Source organism: Marmota marmota, unplaced genomic scaffold (genome assembly GCF_001458135.2).
Source record: "Marmota marmota marmota unplaced genomic scaffold, marMar, whole genome shotgun sequence".
Taxonomy (NCBI): Eukaryota; Metazoa; Chordata; class Mammalia; order Rodentia; family Sciuridae; genus Marmota; species Marmota marmota.
Window position 1 is genome coordinate 15,127,040 of NW_025999880.1, and position 15,817 is coordinate 15,142,856.

Genomic DNA, 15,817 nt, shown 5'->3' on the forward strand with positions numbered 1-15,817 from the left:
CCCCCGCCCTTTTTAATTTTGAGACAGTGCCTCGCCAAGTTGCGTAGGGCCTCTCAGGTTTTCTGAGACTGGCCTCGAATTTGCGATTCTCCTGTCTCAGCCTCCTGAGTCACTGGAATTACAGGTGTGAGCCACTGCTCCCGGCTCTGAAGAGTTTTGAGCAGAAGTGAAAGAATGGTGAGGACATTTTACAGAGATAAAACAGCCTTTGTCTATGGACATTGAAGTCCTATCCTCTTTCTAACTTATTTTGGCTTTAAAGAGTTTAAGTGTTTCCACCACATGAAGTTCCTGGTGGAAGATAAATTTTGTTACTGATATTAATGTCCTCTTGAATAAACTTAGCAGAGAAGACCATATCACCCCAAAGTTGATAGTTCTATGGTGGACTCTTGGAGAACCGCTTATGGCAGCATCCAACCGAAACTATCCACATACCTATTTGTATTCTATTCCTGTGAAGTATGTAGTGGCCAAGGTCCAGCTTTTTCCTGAAAGTTGTGCTTTGCCTATGATTAGAGACGATAACAGGGTAGGCCAGATAATCCAGGGAATTGTTCATCTTCTCTTTCTAGTCTAACTTCAGAAATGAGGCAACTAGGTCTTCTGTGAGGTACTTAGCTGTCCCCCCGACAGGTGTCATAGTTATCCAATTATGACATCAGGGTCAGGTCTTGGGAAAGGAATAGAAGCAAGAGAACATGCTGGCCATCTCTAGGCATCTACTTTTGAAAACTTTGTTTTTATAATTAAATTTTTTTATGTTGACATAAAATTTGAACATATTTGTGGGATGCAGAATGATAATTTGGTACATTTATTTGGTGTGTAATGATCAAATCAGGGTAATAAGCATTTCTATCTCCTAAAATGTAATTCTGTGTGTTAGGCTTCTATTTTTCATGCTAACCTAGGTCTAAGTCAAGATCAAGGGCAGGGGACTCTGAAGTTCCCCCCCTCTGACTTGTATGTAGATGGTAACAATGCTGGAAGGAAAAGAGGGTTGGGATGGCACAGGCATGGGCTGGGGATAAATTCATCCTTGGTTACATACCTTGGGCTGTAAGCCAAGTAGTTTTTACTACAGTTTCCCTGAAAGGACAAGACCACAAGCTTTTGGGGGAGATGACAGATGGCCTTAATGATAATCTGATCCAATTTTATCACTTTCCAGATGAAGAAATTGAAGTCCAGATCAACAGCAAAGCTGCTCAAGAACCAAGGTAGTGGCAGAGCTGGGCTCAGGATGTGAGTCCCTAAATTCCAGTGACTGGGGCTGAGGTTGTAGCTCAGTGGTAGAGCACTTGCCTAGCATGTGTGAGGCACTGGGTTGGATCCTCAGCACCACATAAAAATAAATAAAGGAATTGTGTCCATCTACAACTAAAAAATATATTTTTTAAAAATTCCAATGACAGTATTTGCCCCTTTGGAAAGTAGAATCTCATTTTTTTTTCATGAATGGGGAAGGGCTGCTTTCTTCCAGGACAGTATGCTTTTGAACTTAGTGGGAACTCAGCAAAAACTGAGCTACTATAGCTGCTTCAGGAAGGGCTGCAAAGGCGTCTAGTGATGTTGACACTAGCATGGAATAGCACCCAGTGGTTGCGTAACACATTCATTGTTGAAGGAAGGACTGACACTTACTGAGTGCTCACTATTAGTGCTGGGTGATTTCCTGTCACATTTAATCTTTCCAACAACACTAGAAGTTAGGAATTTAGTATCCCTTATTGGAAATGCATGGGACCAGAAGTGTTTGGATTTTGTGATATTTTATGTGATGAGGTACCCAAGTCTAAACATGACTATGTATATACACCTTCTATCCATAGCCTGAAGGTAATCTGTACAATATTTTTAGTGCAGCGGCATTTTGATTGTGGTGGGTCACAAGCGGTCAGGTGTGGAGTTTTCCACTTGTGGCATGTCCGCACAAAGTTACAGATTTTGAAACAGTTCAGATTTCCACATTAGGAGTGCTCAATCTGTGTTTTTTAAATTTTTATTAACACCGCTTCCTCCTTTTCTTTAGCAAACAGGCTTAGAGAGTTTTATTTCCCAGGGTCAGAATTCCAAGCCTGGATGCATAGAGTCCAAGCGCGATGTGGACTCTCAATGACCACTGAAAACAGATGTACCACAGAGTAGGGCTTCTTAGATTTTAGCCTCGGTCTGGATCCCCTGGGGTCCTCCATCTATTCGATTGGCAGGTGACCTGTCTGGGCTTGGAGCAGATATTCAGCGGACAAGCCCGGACGGGGGTGAGGGGTGGGGGTGAGGGAAGATGCCAAAACTTCTGGTCTGCAGCAGAGTAAGATTTCACAGTAGACTCCGGTGTCCCTGTCATCCTGAAAAAGCGACACCTGGGTGTACCCCCGTCCATGGGAATATTTACAGCGCCTTGAATTTGGTTCAGTGAAGGAAGTTTTTGAACTTTTCAGTTTACAAAGATACCGAAACTGCCTAGCCGAGGGTGAGAGAGGACCCTAGACACTCCGGGATGGCGGCATTTCCGCCCAGGGACGCCCTGCGGAGCGTGGGCCCGGCGCCGGGTTGCGCGTGTCCTTCGCAAGCGGAGCGCGTTGGTCCCGTGCGCGCCGCACGGCGCTCGGCAGCTTCCCGCGCGAGGTGGTCCCGCCCCCGGGGGCGGCTCCCTGCTCGCCAGCCCCGCCCCCTGACCCGGCCGCTCTCCCCTCGCTCGCTCCAGCCCGGGCGCGCAGGGCCCGGCCGCCGCCATGTCGGGCCCGTTCGAGCTCTCGGTACAGGATCTCAACGACTTGCTCTCGGACGGCAGCGGCTGCTACAGCCTCCCGAGCCAGCCGTGCAACGAGGTCACCCCGAGGATCTACGTGGGCAACGCGTGAGTCCCTCTTGCCGGCGCGGCATGGGCGCCCCTTCCCGAGCACCTGGCCCACCCGAAAGCGGGGTGGGGACATTGTGGGGAGCCCGGGGCGCTGTCACCCCTCCGGGCAGCNCACTTATTTATCACATTGAGCACTTGCTAGGTGTCAGACACTGTGCAATGTTCCTTCATAGTCGTGATGATAATGGTTAATGTGTAAACTGTTGAATTAACACTAGAGAAGGGAGATGAATGGGAATGACTCTTCTTTGTTCTTTCTGTCAGCCATTGCTTTATAAAACTGTTCAGTGTCCTGAGCAGGAACAGCTAAAAAGAATCTCATAGTGTCAGCCAGTGGCCCAATAATTGCAGTATTCTGAGGAAACCCTGCCTACTCACCAACTACCCAAGCAGCAAGCAGGCTGTCAGGGCAGTTTGGCACATGGATCTGTTGCTACTTCCCAAGTGGAAACCAAGGTTGTAAATATCTGGTAGTAGCCAGAGTGACAAATGTGGTAGCCACTGTAAAAAAAACGTATCCCTTGTCCTCTATTCAAATATTAGGGTATTGGTGTGTGGGGGGGTGCTCAGTGGGGTCAACTAACCATCTACTGATGAGAAAACTCAAGTCCTCTCCACTCCCCCCCCCCAGAGCTCCTAAGTAAAATTAGAGTTCCATCCATGTCCTTGATGGGCAGGGACAGAACCTTTGTGAGCCATATTCTCCATGTCTTCAGGTGTTGGAGTTAGTGTGGGCATGTGAAGCAGAGGAAGGTAGGAGTGAGAGCAGGGCTGGATGTCGGGAGAAGGGAGATCTCCTCCCAGCTCCAGATCAGCAGCCTGTGTGTGCACATGCACATCCCTGTGTCCTGTCCTATCCTTCTAGAGTTTAACCTCTATCAGGTGAGGGCATTTCCCTCCTTTTCTCCCCACAAGGCTGCTGTGGGGAGATCATGTAGGAAACACCACTATGATGTAATAACTGCTGTTTGAATTGGGGTGTTGTTGTGAGATGAAATAAAGGGACCCTTTGACCATTCAGATCAGGTATTTTGTAATCTCCATAGTTCTGTTGAGACTCCTTATTCTCCAAGTGCTAACTCACCCAAGACAGCTTCAGAAACAAGTTTAGAGGAGTGTGGCAAGAAGGATCGCTTAGTGAGACAGGGAAGGGGCTGCTTGGCATATGATGATTTCATTCTTTTTCACTCATTTACCACATATTTACCCAGCACATACTATATGCCAGGCACCAGAGCAAGTGCTGGAGAGACTGACCTGAAGCAGACATAGTTCCCTTCTCAAGGAGCTCACAGCCTCCAAACAAGTACAACCACATGTTGGAATAGTAACCCTTGCTGTGGAGTCAGGCTCCATCAACAGAATGGCTCATTTAACACTCATAACTATGCTAAGCAATTGGCACCATTACCATTCCCATTGTACTGAGAGGGAAATGGAGGCAGAGAGAGGTGAAGTGGCTTGCTCAAAGTTGTCTGGTAGGCTGGATCCAGACCCAGGGAGTCTAGCTTCAGAGCTGTTTTTATTCACTTGCCTATGTCACCATAGAGAGAGCATGTTGCCATGTGGAATGGAGGGGAGGAAATAGTGCAGAGGGTGGTGAAAGATGAGAGGGTGCATGTCTACAGAGAAGGATGGAAAGGGTAGCAGAGGGATAGCTTGGGCATGAAACCACCAGTCTATTTGGGGAAGCTGCTGGTAATTGGATATGGCGAGAGTGAGGAGCAAGGTCATAAGATGAGATTGTAGAAGCCAGCTGGGTCCAACACACAGAGGGTTCCTTACTTTGCCAAGAGGCTCAGATGCTTCCCCTCCTTTCTCCCCTGAGGCTGCCAGTTGGTCAGTTAATCATAATCTGCTCCTGTCTCCTCTCCAGGTCTGTGGCTCAAGACATCCCCAAGCTGCAGAAACTGGGCATCACTCATGTCCTGAACGCTGCTGAAGGCAGGTCCTTCATGCATGTCAACACCAATGCCAACTTCTACAAGGATTCTGGCATCATCTACCTGGGCATCAAGGCCAATGACACACAGGAGTTCAACCTAAGTGCTTATTTTGAAAGGGCTGCAGACTTCATTGACCAGGGCTTGGCTCAAAAGAATGGTAAGGGACCTGCTGCTTAGGAACAAATGGAAGGCAGCTTTGACATGGACTGTTTTTCTAGAAAGACCCACAGCAGATTTCCTCTGGGAAAACCTTTCCTGTTCCTTGTGGTGAATGAATGAGAACTTCAGGTTTCTCTCTGCTTACCTGCTGCCTTTCAGGTGGCCCCCACACTGTACAAGACATTCAGCTCTTTAACACAGTGGCAATGTCAGGTCCTTGCATTGGAAGCTTTTGGCTGAGGTTGGTTTCTAGCCACTTACCTCTCCACTCAATTCAAATAGCTCTAATAATGAGGAAAATCTATCCTTGTTCCTGATAAGAAGTCTTCAGGCGAAGGAGCACCAGGACTAATTGATGACACAGCTCAATGGTGGTGTCTGGACTAGGTTCTTTCTTCTGCTACCTTCACTGTTAGGTACACCCCTCTGGTCCCAAGATGGGAGCTGGCTACCACACCCCAACTAGACAGAGTGCAGCAGATGAGCAGTCATTTCTTCCTTTCATTTCTGTCTTTTTAAGAGCAAACAGAACATTCCCCCGAGTTCCTCCAGTGGGGATCTTCTCCCATCTCATTGGCTAGGTACTTACATGGCCAGGGGAAGTGGGGCAGCCATGACTGGCTTAGGTTATGGGTCAGCCAGTCTTTAATTCTTCCTGCAGTCCTCAGACATAGGTGGGACTAAAGGGGAACTACAGAGGGGCTGGTGGCCAGGCAAGGCATGCCAAGGAGAAATCCTGGGAGGCCACAGGATGGACGTCAGTTGAGTATTCTGGGCACCTTCCCCATATGCTTTTAGCTCTTTCTCTCAGCTCTGCCCATTGCCTCTTCCTCACTCTTTGGGGAGGGGGTGACCCCAGGAGTCACTATCAGCCTTGTTTCTAATACTTCTTGGGCCTAGCAGCCTCCCTATCCAAATAATTCCCAGTGCACAGTTTCCTAGACCACTGGCTAGCACACATTCAGGGCTCAAGAGAGTTTTGTTGACTGGGAAACTGCAGACTCTACTATCAGGCCTTCTTCATGGTCACTGTCACTCCCTACCCTAGCCTGCCCTCTTTCCTCCTGCTCTGCTGAGTTTTTCACCTGGTACTGATGGAGAACAAGGGGCCCAGTTAAGGCCCAGTTAATCACTAATTAGTCATCCATTTAGGGGACTCGGAGTTCTTTGACTTTGTTTCCTCTTTCCAGTCAACCAGGAAACATACCCTGGCTTCTTTTGATCTCCTGCTGTAGTCCATGTGGGCTAGATCTTCAGTCTGGAAAGCTCTCCCTGCCTCCCCACTCCTCTGTCCTCTAGCAAGCTTTCTTTCATGCTGTAGGGCTGAGCATAGCATCCTCTCTTCTGTGAACCTGCCCTCAAGCCGGGTCCTCTGTGTCCCTTGTCCATCTCCCCAGCATCTGATGTAGCATCAGGTACATTCTGTAGTTGGTATACTGCAAATGATTACTGAACAAGTGACAATGAATTCCGTGGGCTCAAGTGCCATGTGTAAATGGTTTCAAGACTGGGTGAGTGAGTCAGCAGAAATATACTGGTCTCAAGGGACCAAGGACCAATCACTAAGAGAGCCAGATGGGATGGCTGTGGGGGTGCTCAGAGGAGAGCGCTGTACTTCCAGCTAGGAAGATCAAGAGAGGCTGTGTGGAGGGGCTGGCATCTGGGCTGGACTTGGATGCATGGTAGACTGTGTGCCCTGGGCATAGAGCATGTTCCAGTTGGCAAGGTGTCTGCTCTGCAGAGGGTCCTGTTCCCAGGCAGGGCAGGGGAAACTCCACTGTTTTGTTTTGTTTGTACTAGGGATTGAACTCAGGGGCACTTAACCACCGAGCCACATCCCCAGCCCTTCTTTGTATTTTATTTAGAGACAGGATTGTTTAGGGCCTTATTAAGTTGCCGAAGCTAGCTTTTAATTAGCAATCTTCCTGCCTCAGCCTCCCAAACTGCTGGGATTACAGGCGTGTGCCTTGGTGCCTGGTGGAAGCTCCACTCTGAATGCTGTAGGTATAATGGCCAGGGAGTGAATGGGCAGGAAAGTGGAGGCTTCCCACCTCTTGATTTGGGAGGCTCTGGGAAAACAGAATGGTGTTCTGGGGTAGGGAGAGGAGGGCAGAAGAGCTGCTGTTTGACTCTGGGCCAGCAAATTTCCCTCCAAATAATACCAATGTACTGGATGCCACAGGGGACTTCTCGTATTGGTTAATATTTATTGTGTACTCCGGAAAACCAGCCAGTAGACTGTGTATGAGTATACACACACACACACACACACACACATATATATATATACACCCAGGTAAGGTGTGTATATGTATATATGCGCACACACACACACACACACACACACACATATATATATATATGATTTATCATATTTATTTATTATATAGTAGGCCCCCTTGTCCTCAAGGGATATGATCCAAGACCCCCCCAGTGGATGCCTAAAACTGCAGACAGACATACTAAGCTCTGCACATGCTGTGCATTTTCCTGGGTGCCCTGTAGCTTGCCACATAATACCAGAGTTCATCTGCCTTTCCATGTTTTATCTTCTGGTGCCTTTTTTGCATCACTACTTTTGCTGTTTGAGGTCATTAATTTTTTAAATTAAAAATAAGTAAAATAAAGGTTACTTGAGCCAGGATCGGTGGACATGCCTGTAATCCCAGTGGCTCGGGAGGCTGAGGCAGGAGGATTGTGAGTTAAAAGCCAGCCTGAGCAAAAGCCAGGCACCAAACAACTCAGTGAGACCCTGTTTTTAAATAAAACACAAAATAGGGCTAGGGATATAGTTGAGTGGTTGAGTGCCCCCGACCTGGCACTCACAAAAAAAAAAAAAAGTTACTTGAACACAAGCCCTGCAATGCCATGACAGCCAACCTCCCACTACTAAGTGACTCACCATCAGGTTGGATATGTTGTGGATATGCTGGAGGAAGGGGTGATTCATGTGCTGGGCAGGAGGGTGTGGGATGGCATGAGACTTCATCCCATTACTCAGAACTGCACAGAATGTAAAACTTAATGACTTGTTTATTTCTGGAATTTTCCATTTCATATTTCTGACCATGGTGGACCATAGGTAGCTGAAACTGCAGAGCAAAACCACAGATAAGGGAGGAATACTGTATTATTTTATATATATATATATATACACACACACACACATTCAGATATGTATGATTTATTAGACTGTCTCAATTTATCAGAATTGTCTCAAGTGATTATCAGGTCAGGCAAGTCTGAAGTCTGGATAACAGGGCCATCAGAATGGAAACTTAGGCAGGGTTTCTGTGTTAAAGTCTTGAGGCAGAATTACTTCTCTAGGAAACCTGATTTTGTCCTTAGGGTCTTTAACTCATTTGGTGAGTCCAACCTACATGGTAAGGGTAATCTCCTTTAAAGTCCTTTGATGTAGATATTAATTACAACCAAACAAAACCTTCATAGCAACGTGTAGTCTTGTGTTGTAACAAGCAGTTGGCCACTTCAGATTAGCCAAACTGATCTGTTTAACCAGCAAGTTAAAATTTAATTAAACCCAGGTTCAGATGGCTTCAGAGAGTTGGGGTTTAAACTCCTGTGCTGACAACGGAAATCTGGGACTGGTGACAGGAGGGCCAGTAGGAGTTTTCTAGGCAGCCAAGATGGAGAGAGAGAACAATACATGCAAAGGCATTGAGGTGAGAAAATGGCAACAAAGCAGTTGGCTTTAAAAGCCACCCTTTATAGACTAGACCCTACCCTCAGGATAATGACAGGTCATTTTGTATTTTAAAAAGATCTTTCCAGCTGCTGGGTGGAGTGTGGATTGGCAGTGGTGAGGCATGATGGAGAGAGCTGCTTTTAGAGGCGTTAAGGGGCACAGGTGAGAGATGACGAGGACTGGGCGTGATGGCCCACATCTATAGTCCCAGCAGCGGCTGCTCAGAAGGCTGAGGCAGGAGGATCACTTGAGCCCAGGAGCCTTAAAAAAAAATGTGTATATATATATATGAATGACAGGAACCTGAACTGAGCACTCTATGTGGGGAGGGGGGCAGAAATAGAGAAGGGCCTCCTGCCGTGTAGAGACTTTGCTGACAATGACCTCTGGCCTCTCCTCTTTGTTCTTCCTTCATTCCTTCACCTGTATTTTACTTATTAGTGACCTCGAACAGCAAAAGTAGTGATGCAAAAAAGGCCCCAGAAGGCAGGCCAAAGGCAGACTGGAGTGCTGGGAGAAGGGGAGCAGGGGTGATATCAGAGGAGGGCTGGACTTTATAGGACCCCAGGGCCGCTTGGAGAGCCAGGAGAGGGCAGAATGTGTATATGTGTGTGTTGGTTTTGTTTGCATTTATACTTGACATCTGTCTTTTTTAAATTGTTTTGTTGAAATACATTTAGCTTTCTGTAAGCTACAACGTTAAATGAGACAACTGAATGAGTTTTGACACATGTGCACACCTGTGACAGTAAACATAGCCATCACCTCCACAAATTTTGCATGTCCTTTAGTCCTCTCCTGCCCCTTTGCCCTGTATTCCCAAGCACCTGCTGATTTGCTCTCTGTCACTAGAGATCAATATGCATTTTGTAGGACTTCATATCAACAGAATCAGACAGTGTGCATTTTTTATTTCAAGCTTCATCCATGTTGTGTCACACATCCCTGGTCGATCCCTCCCTTCTACTTATTGCTGAATAGTATTCCATTGACTGGATACATTACAGCTGCTTATCCATTCATCAGTTGGTGGATGTTTGAGTTCTCCTCGTGTTTCACCTTTGATTAAAGTACAAAATATACACAGAGAAGGTCCATGTCACAAGTATGTAGTTCTGTGAATGGCACACACCCATATATCAGCTCCCAGATTAAGAAAAAACAGGGCTGGGGATATAGCTGAGTTGGTAGAGTGCTTGCCTCACATGTGCATGATCCTGGATTCAATCCCCAGCACCACACAAACAACAACAACAACAACCAAAAAAGCAGCTAGCCTCTGCAACTTGGGGAGACCCTGTTTCAAAATATTCAAGAAAAGGTTGGGGTCTAGGGTTGTGGCTCTGAGGTCGAGTGCTTGCCTAGCATGTGCAAGGCACTGGGTTCGATTCTCAGTACCTCATATAAATAAGTAAGTAAAATAAAGGTCCATCAACAACTAAAAAAAATATTAAAAAAGAAAAGAAAGGATTGGGGATGTAGTTCTCAGTAAAGTGCTCTGGGGTTCAATTCCAAATACTACAAAAAAAAAAAAATTGGAAGAAAACATAACCAGTCCCTTACATCCCTGGGAAGCCAGCTTACATCCCTCCTGATCCTCTGCCCCTTCCTCACTCCCTCACTCCAGTCTCGAACAGCACACGTCAGTCATGCCAGCTCTGCACTCTGTGGAACCATATTTATTTGTGTGCTTCATACATGTTGTTTCTGGTCAGTGGTAGATTGTTCATTTGTATTATTTACCCATTCTACTGTGAAGGGCCTGCGGACTCGAGTTTCCAGCCTGGGGCTTTTATGAATATGCTGACTGCAAATTCTGATCCAAGGGCTGGGATTGTGGTTCAGTGGTAGAGCTCTTGCCCAGCATGTGTGAAGCACTGGGTTCAATTCTCAGTACCACATATAAATAAATTAAATAAAGGTCAGTCAAATTCTGGCCCATGTCTTTTAGTGAACACGTGTGCACAGTCCTGTGCACTGGGGGTCCTCAGTGGCACTGCTGAGCCTTAGGGTGGGTGTTCAGCTTGAGGAGCTTCTGCCCCAGCTTCCAGAGTGGCTGTACTCTTTACACCCTACCCTCCCTGGCTATCCAGAAGAGTCCTTGTTGTTCCACATCTTCACTGGCTGACTTTTTATTTTCTGTCTTTATCATTTTAGCCATTTTGGTGGCACCCAGTGGCATTGCATAGTACTTTTTTTTTTTTTTTTTCCGAGATTGGACCCAGGGCATCCAGATCCAGCATCATGGGCAAGCACTCTACTACTAGTAGAGCCACATCCCCTGCCCTTTTTAATTTTTTTATTTTGAGACAGGGCCTCAGTTGCTAAGACTAGCCTCAACTTGTGGTCCTCTTACCTCAGCCTCCTGAGTACCTGGGATTATAGGCATGCACCACCATGCTCTGCTACATAATGCTTTTTTTTTTTTTTTAAGAGTCATGTGGTCAGATGTCCCCAGCTTACTGAGTCTCCCCCGTTTCTTATAGGCCGGGTGCTTGTCCACTGCCGTGAGGGTTACAGCCGCTCCCCAACACTAGTCATTGCGTACCTCATGATGCGTCAGAAGATGGACGTCAAGTCTGCCTTGAGCATCGTGAGGCAGAACCGTGAGATCGGCCCCAACGATGGTTTCCTGGCCCAACTTTGCCAGCTTAATGACAGACTAGTCAAGGAGGGGAAGTTGAAACTCTAGGACACCCCCACAGCCTCTTCTCTAGAGGTCTGATGGGAAGGCCCTGCTTGAGGGTGTCCCAAGCCGCCACGTTTAGGAAACAGTTGTACCCTTCCCCCAGAGTCACAAGGCACTTGCCTACATGTCTGTCCCAAGATGGCCCTGGGCCACTTCCCCCTATCCCCAGGGGGCCTATAAAGAAGCTTGCCAAGGAGGGCATTCTTGCTTCCTGATTGTCCTGTTCCTGTAATTTATGTCCTCTTCTTCAGGTGGGCACTTGGGAGGGGAAGGCCTGTGGCATGCATGCTTCTCCATGACCCAGGGCAGGAGGTCTCTGGGAATGTGAGGCCTGAGCCACTCACAGGGGCTCCTCATGACCTCCTTCCCACAGCCTAGATTCTCTCCTAAGTGGAGACCTCAGCACCTTGAGCCCAGTAAAGGCACTATGCAAGTGTGGCCCCCTCTGTCCCCACCACGTCTGTCACCTGGTTTCATCACAGCCTTCCACACCCTGCTCATGCACAGAGGCGCATCATGGGGTCTGAAGCTGGGCTGGGGGTATCGTCAGTTAGTGGATGGAAATTCCCGTGAAGAGGCTGCTTTTTAATTATTTCCTTAGGATTCAAGACATGCCACACAAGGAGCCTGCTTGGGTGGGCAAGCGCGTTCTCTTGGAGGACTACCCTAAATGCATAGAATTTTTTTAAATGTGCCTCTTTGGAAGGCCAGAGTTCTGAATGCACTGCTCTGGAATATTTCCTTGGACTACTCTGTGACTTCGCTTGTTAGGAGAGCTATGCCTCGGGGCACGGTTTTATTTTTCTTTTTTAGAAAACAGGGTGTTGAGATCCAGCCTATTTAAAAACCCCACCATTTGGAGAATTACAAGGGTTTTGTCTTGAATTATAGTGTTGGCAAGCCCAAGCCACTCGTGCTAACTGCTTTTTTGTCCCAGTTGCTATTCCAAGAACCGGAGGAGGAAGTGAGCCAATTACAGCGTGTGTGCGGGGTGAGCGCGTGGGGGCGTGCCTCTCAGACCCGCAGCCAGAGGACAACAGGGAAAGAAGAGTTCCACTTACAGGTGGCTCAGACCTCTCTGGTGCCCTTGCAGGAGCCCTGGAGTGATGCAGCGAGAGAGAATGAGCCATGGCGGAGCATCCACCTGGGTCCTTCGCTGGTGGCAGAGCAAACATGAAAAGGACTTTTTAAAGATGATGTCAGAGTGCACACTAGCACAGTGTGTGCACATTTGCCACAAGATGGGAGTGTGTGTTGAACAGTCTTGCTGGGACTTTACATTCTTGTTATTATGGAAAGTAATGCAATGCTGTGTCTTCAGGGTCACTCAGGGCAGAGAGGTGGTCCTCAGCACTGCTCCCAGTGCCTACTCAGAGGAGTCTCATCCAAATTTCTGGAATTAAACTCTGGTTTTGAGTGTCAGATATATTTAGGGTGTTGTTCTAGTGGGTGTACCCAGCTCCCCGAAGTCTATTATAAATTTATGTGGGATCACTTGCAAGGATTTGCACAGGAGTCTTGCTTAAAGTGAAAGAAGTGTCAGGGACTTTTGTTGAATATTTAAAATTCAGCTTTAAATTTAAATTCTAGCAGTGTTCATGTCAGGGTGGGGAATGTGCCTTTTTCAGTGACTAGGAGCTTCCAGCAGAGATGAGAAGCAGGTGGCCTAAAAGCCTCACTCCAGGGGTGCAGATCTCTGATCACAGCAGGAACAGTGCTGCGCAGCCAGGACTGTCCCCATCCTCTTTTTTTCTATAAACACAATCGCCCTGAACAACGGGGATCTGTTGTCCTTACCAGATATTGGGCTGTCGAGAGAGACCCACCTAAATGGAGTGGTCATCCCCTGAGCTGTGGACCTCACATCACAGTTCTCACTTAATCTAACTTGATCCTCATGGGAACCCTATAAAGTTGACAGAGCTTAATCTAATCATACATTGTTACCATTTTTTTTTTAAAGGAACCTGTGTTCAAAATGATTAAGGGCATAACCCCTAGTGTCCTTAAGGAGAACGGAGGCAAGATTTTAGGTTTGCTGTTCCAGGAAGCTGGATTTGTTCTTTCCTGTGATACAGCTCAAGAAGGGAACTCCCCAGGAGTGTCCAGGTTCACAGCTCACACCCTTGACCCAGCCCTGGAGAAGGAAGTGGAAAGTATAGGTCCCTAATGGGGTTAGAATGTGCAGTTATTCTTCCAGGTGATTTGTAGCAGCCCTAGGCTTTCTGGGTTCTGCTTCTGGAAGAGGCTCAGGAATAGGCTGTGATTACCCCAAAAGACAGTCAATTCTTAGGCAAAAGCTGCAGGTTGGCCTGGCTAATCAACTAGCACCCCTTGCGGGCGGGCCTCTCTGGAGGTATGAGGTGGGGAAGGCTATTGGGAGAATTACTGCCTTTCCTTTGGGGCTACTTTGCTGAGAACTTGGGATTTTTTTTTTCATTGTCTCTAGGCCTAGAAACCCCATATTTACTTTAAGAGATTTAGCTCCTAGTTCTTTAAGTAAAATACAAGTCTGTTGTGTAAGAGCCATCACATGCCCAGCCGTGGGTGGGAGCTGTTCTTGGAGAGCTTTTACCCCTGGGAGGTGATGGAATGGAACTCAGGGTGTCCCTCCCCCTCCCCAGACCTGATCCCTTTCTTTGACTAACAGAGCCCCATCCAGGCAAGATTAGAGCGCCAAATTGAAGCAGTCTACCTTTCCATAGGCTGATCTGTTTCCCTGCCACTCTGAGTTACCTTGAGAGAATATACTACCACCTATCAAATGAGGGGACTTCTCTAGAAGACCATGTGGTCTCTTTTGGCTCCCACATTGTAGGGGCCTCTAAGCAAGAATTGCCATTTGAAATTTAGCACCTCCAGGAAATTAGAGGGAATGCATTATACTACAATGGCCAGCAGGTGGCGCTGTGTTCTACCCATTGTGATGCATGGTTCTGAAAGGGAATGTTGTGCCTTTTAATGTCACAAGTTCATAGTAAGATGTTAACAATGTTAAGATGCTAATGTTTTAACCAAAATAAGCACTGATCTTAAATATTAAGAGATGAGCATTTCCCGTGGGAAATTTTATTTGTCATAAAACTAGTGTCAGGAATCACTAAAGAGCCAACAAAGATGGTCCTTCTGTGTCAAGATTCTGTCCTGACTGGAAATAGAAGCCATCTTAGGGTGAGAGCGAAGACTGGTTGGAAGCTTAACTTTTGTTCCATTTACCTCCTGCCAGCTTTTAGGATAATTTGATTATAAAGGAGTGGTCTCCTGGAAGGGGAAGGGGAGGTATCAAACTGGTTTAAAAAAAAAAAAAAAAAAAAAGTCAGGCTGGGGGTGTAGCTCAGTGGTAGAGCGCTTGCCTAGCATGCGTGAGGCCGTGGGTTCAACCCCCAGCATCTCTCTCTCACACACACAAAAAACGCAAGTTTAATGTCCGTTGTATCACCAATCAGTGTTAAAACACTAAAATTGTAACCAAAATAAATGTCTTACCTTACAAAGAAACAAACTTTGTTGTCTTCCTTATCTCAGTTTTACTTATATGCCTTGACTTTGTTTGCTTTTTCTGTCTTTAGAAACTATTGTAAAGGGGCTGGGGCTCAGTGCTCTTGTCTGTTATGTGTGAGGCACTGGGTTCAATTTTCAGCACCGCATATAAATAAAGATCTATCAACAACTAAAAAATATTTTTTTAAAAAAACCTAATGTAAAAATTAGCCCTCCTTAGTTAGAAGTTCAATGATGATTATATTTATGCAGTAGATATTTGTTGGACATCTTTCTAGGAACAGTTCCTGAACCGTGGCCTTGCGAAGTGATGCCATTCATAAGGAGTTCAAATGCACAGAAGTTCCATTTCCAAAGCATATGCTGAAATGGGTTAACCTAAATGAACAAGTGGTGTTCAGTTCCTTAAAAGTGGATGTGAAACACATTTGTTTAATGTATATTTCTAAATGATTAAAATACCTACTTTAAAACCATGAGACATCTCTCTGGAAATCTGGGGTTCAGAAAATCTAGTTTGAAAGCCCAAGATCTAGATTTAGATCCAGGTTAGCATTCCTAGACCACAGAGTACTTGGGCCACCAGCCTGAGGAGAAAGGCAGGAAGGAGAGGGCAGACAAGCCTCCTACTTGAGCTGGCCTCAGGTCAGCCCAGCCAGCAGGATGTACCAGGAAGGTGTGTGTGGCGGGGGTGGGGTGGGGGGACAGACAGTCTCCAAAGGCAGCAGGGATGGTGGCAGTATGTGTGGCAATGGAGGAGTGACTGGTCCCCACCTCAGAGGGCCTGGTCTTCCAAGTAAAGTAAAGCTAAAGTTTTACCTTATTAGGGTTTGGGCAGCCATTGGTCTTTTCTAAGGAGAATGAGTGACAAGCTTTGGGGGGCTACTGTGCCCCAGGAGCTGCTGAATAAGCAGGGAATTTTCAGCTGTGCTGAGACCTTGAACTTTACA

The 15,817-nt window shown here is 46.7% G+C and overlaps 2 protein-coding genes across 2 annotated transcripts in view; one reads left to right on the forward strand and one right to left on the reverse strand.

Moving 5' to 3' along the window:
- Positions 1-619, reverse strand: part of Cfap97d1 (CFAP97 domain containing 1) — a 3,646-nt gene extending 3,027 nt beyond the window's left edge. The window contains exon 1 of the mRNA XM_015495878.1: positions 439-619. Coding sequence (XP_015351364.1) covers positions 439-562 — 124 coding nt within the window. The 5' untranslated portion in view covers positions 563-619. The remainder of the gene's footprint in view (positions 1-438) is intronic.
- A 2,051-nt stretch (positions 620-2,670) lies between these two features.
- Positions 2,671-14,860, forward strand: Dusp3 (dual specificity phosphatase 3). Its single transcript, XM_015495625.2, has 3 exons — positions 2,671-2,863; positions 4,743-4,969; positions 11,164-14,860. The coding sequence occupies exons 1-3, from the start codon at positions 2,739-2,741 to the stop codon at positions 11,367-11,369; spliced, it is 558 nt and encodes a 185-aa protein (XP_015351111.1). The 5' UTR covers positions 2,671-2,738; the 3' UTR covers positions 11,370-14,860.
- The last annotated feature ends 957 nt before the right edge of the window (positions 14,861-15,817 follow it).

Bases quoted from the DNA above. Each gene is read 5' to 3' on its own strand.
- Dusp3 (XM_015495625.2), top strand. From the start codon at position 2,739: ATGTCGGGCCCGTTCGAGCTCTCGGTACAGGATCTCAACGACTTGCTC. The intron at 2,864-4,742 runs GTGAGTCCCTCT...TCTCCTCTCCAG, and splicing joins AGGATCTACGTGGGCAACGC to GTCTGTGGCTCAAGACATCC. The intron at 4,970-11,163 runs GTAAGGGACCTG...CGTTTCTTATAG, and splicing joins GGGCTTGGCTCAAAAGAATG to GCCGGGTGCTTGTCCACTGC.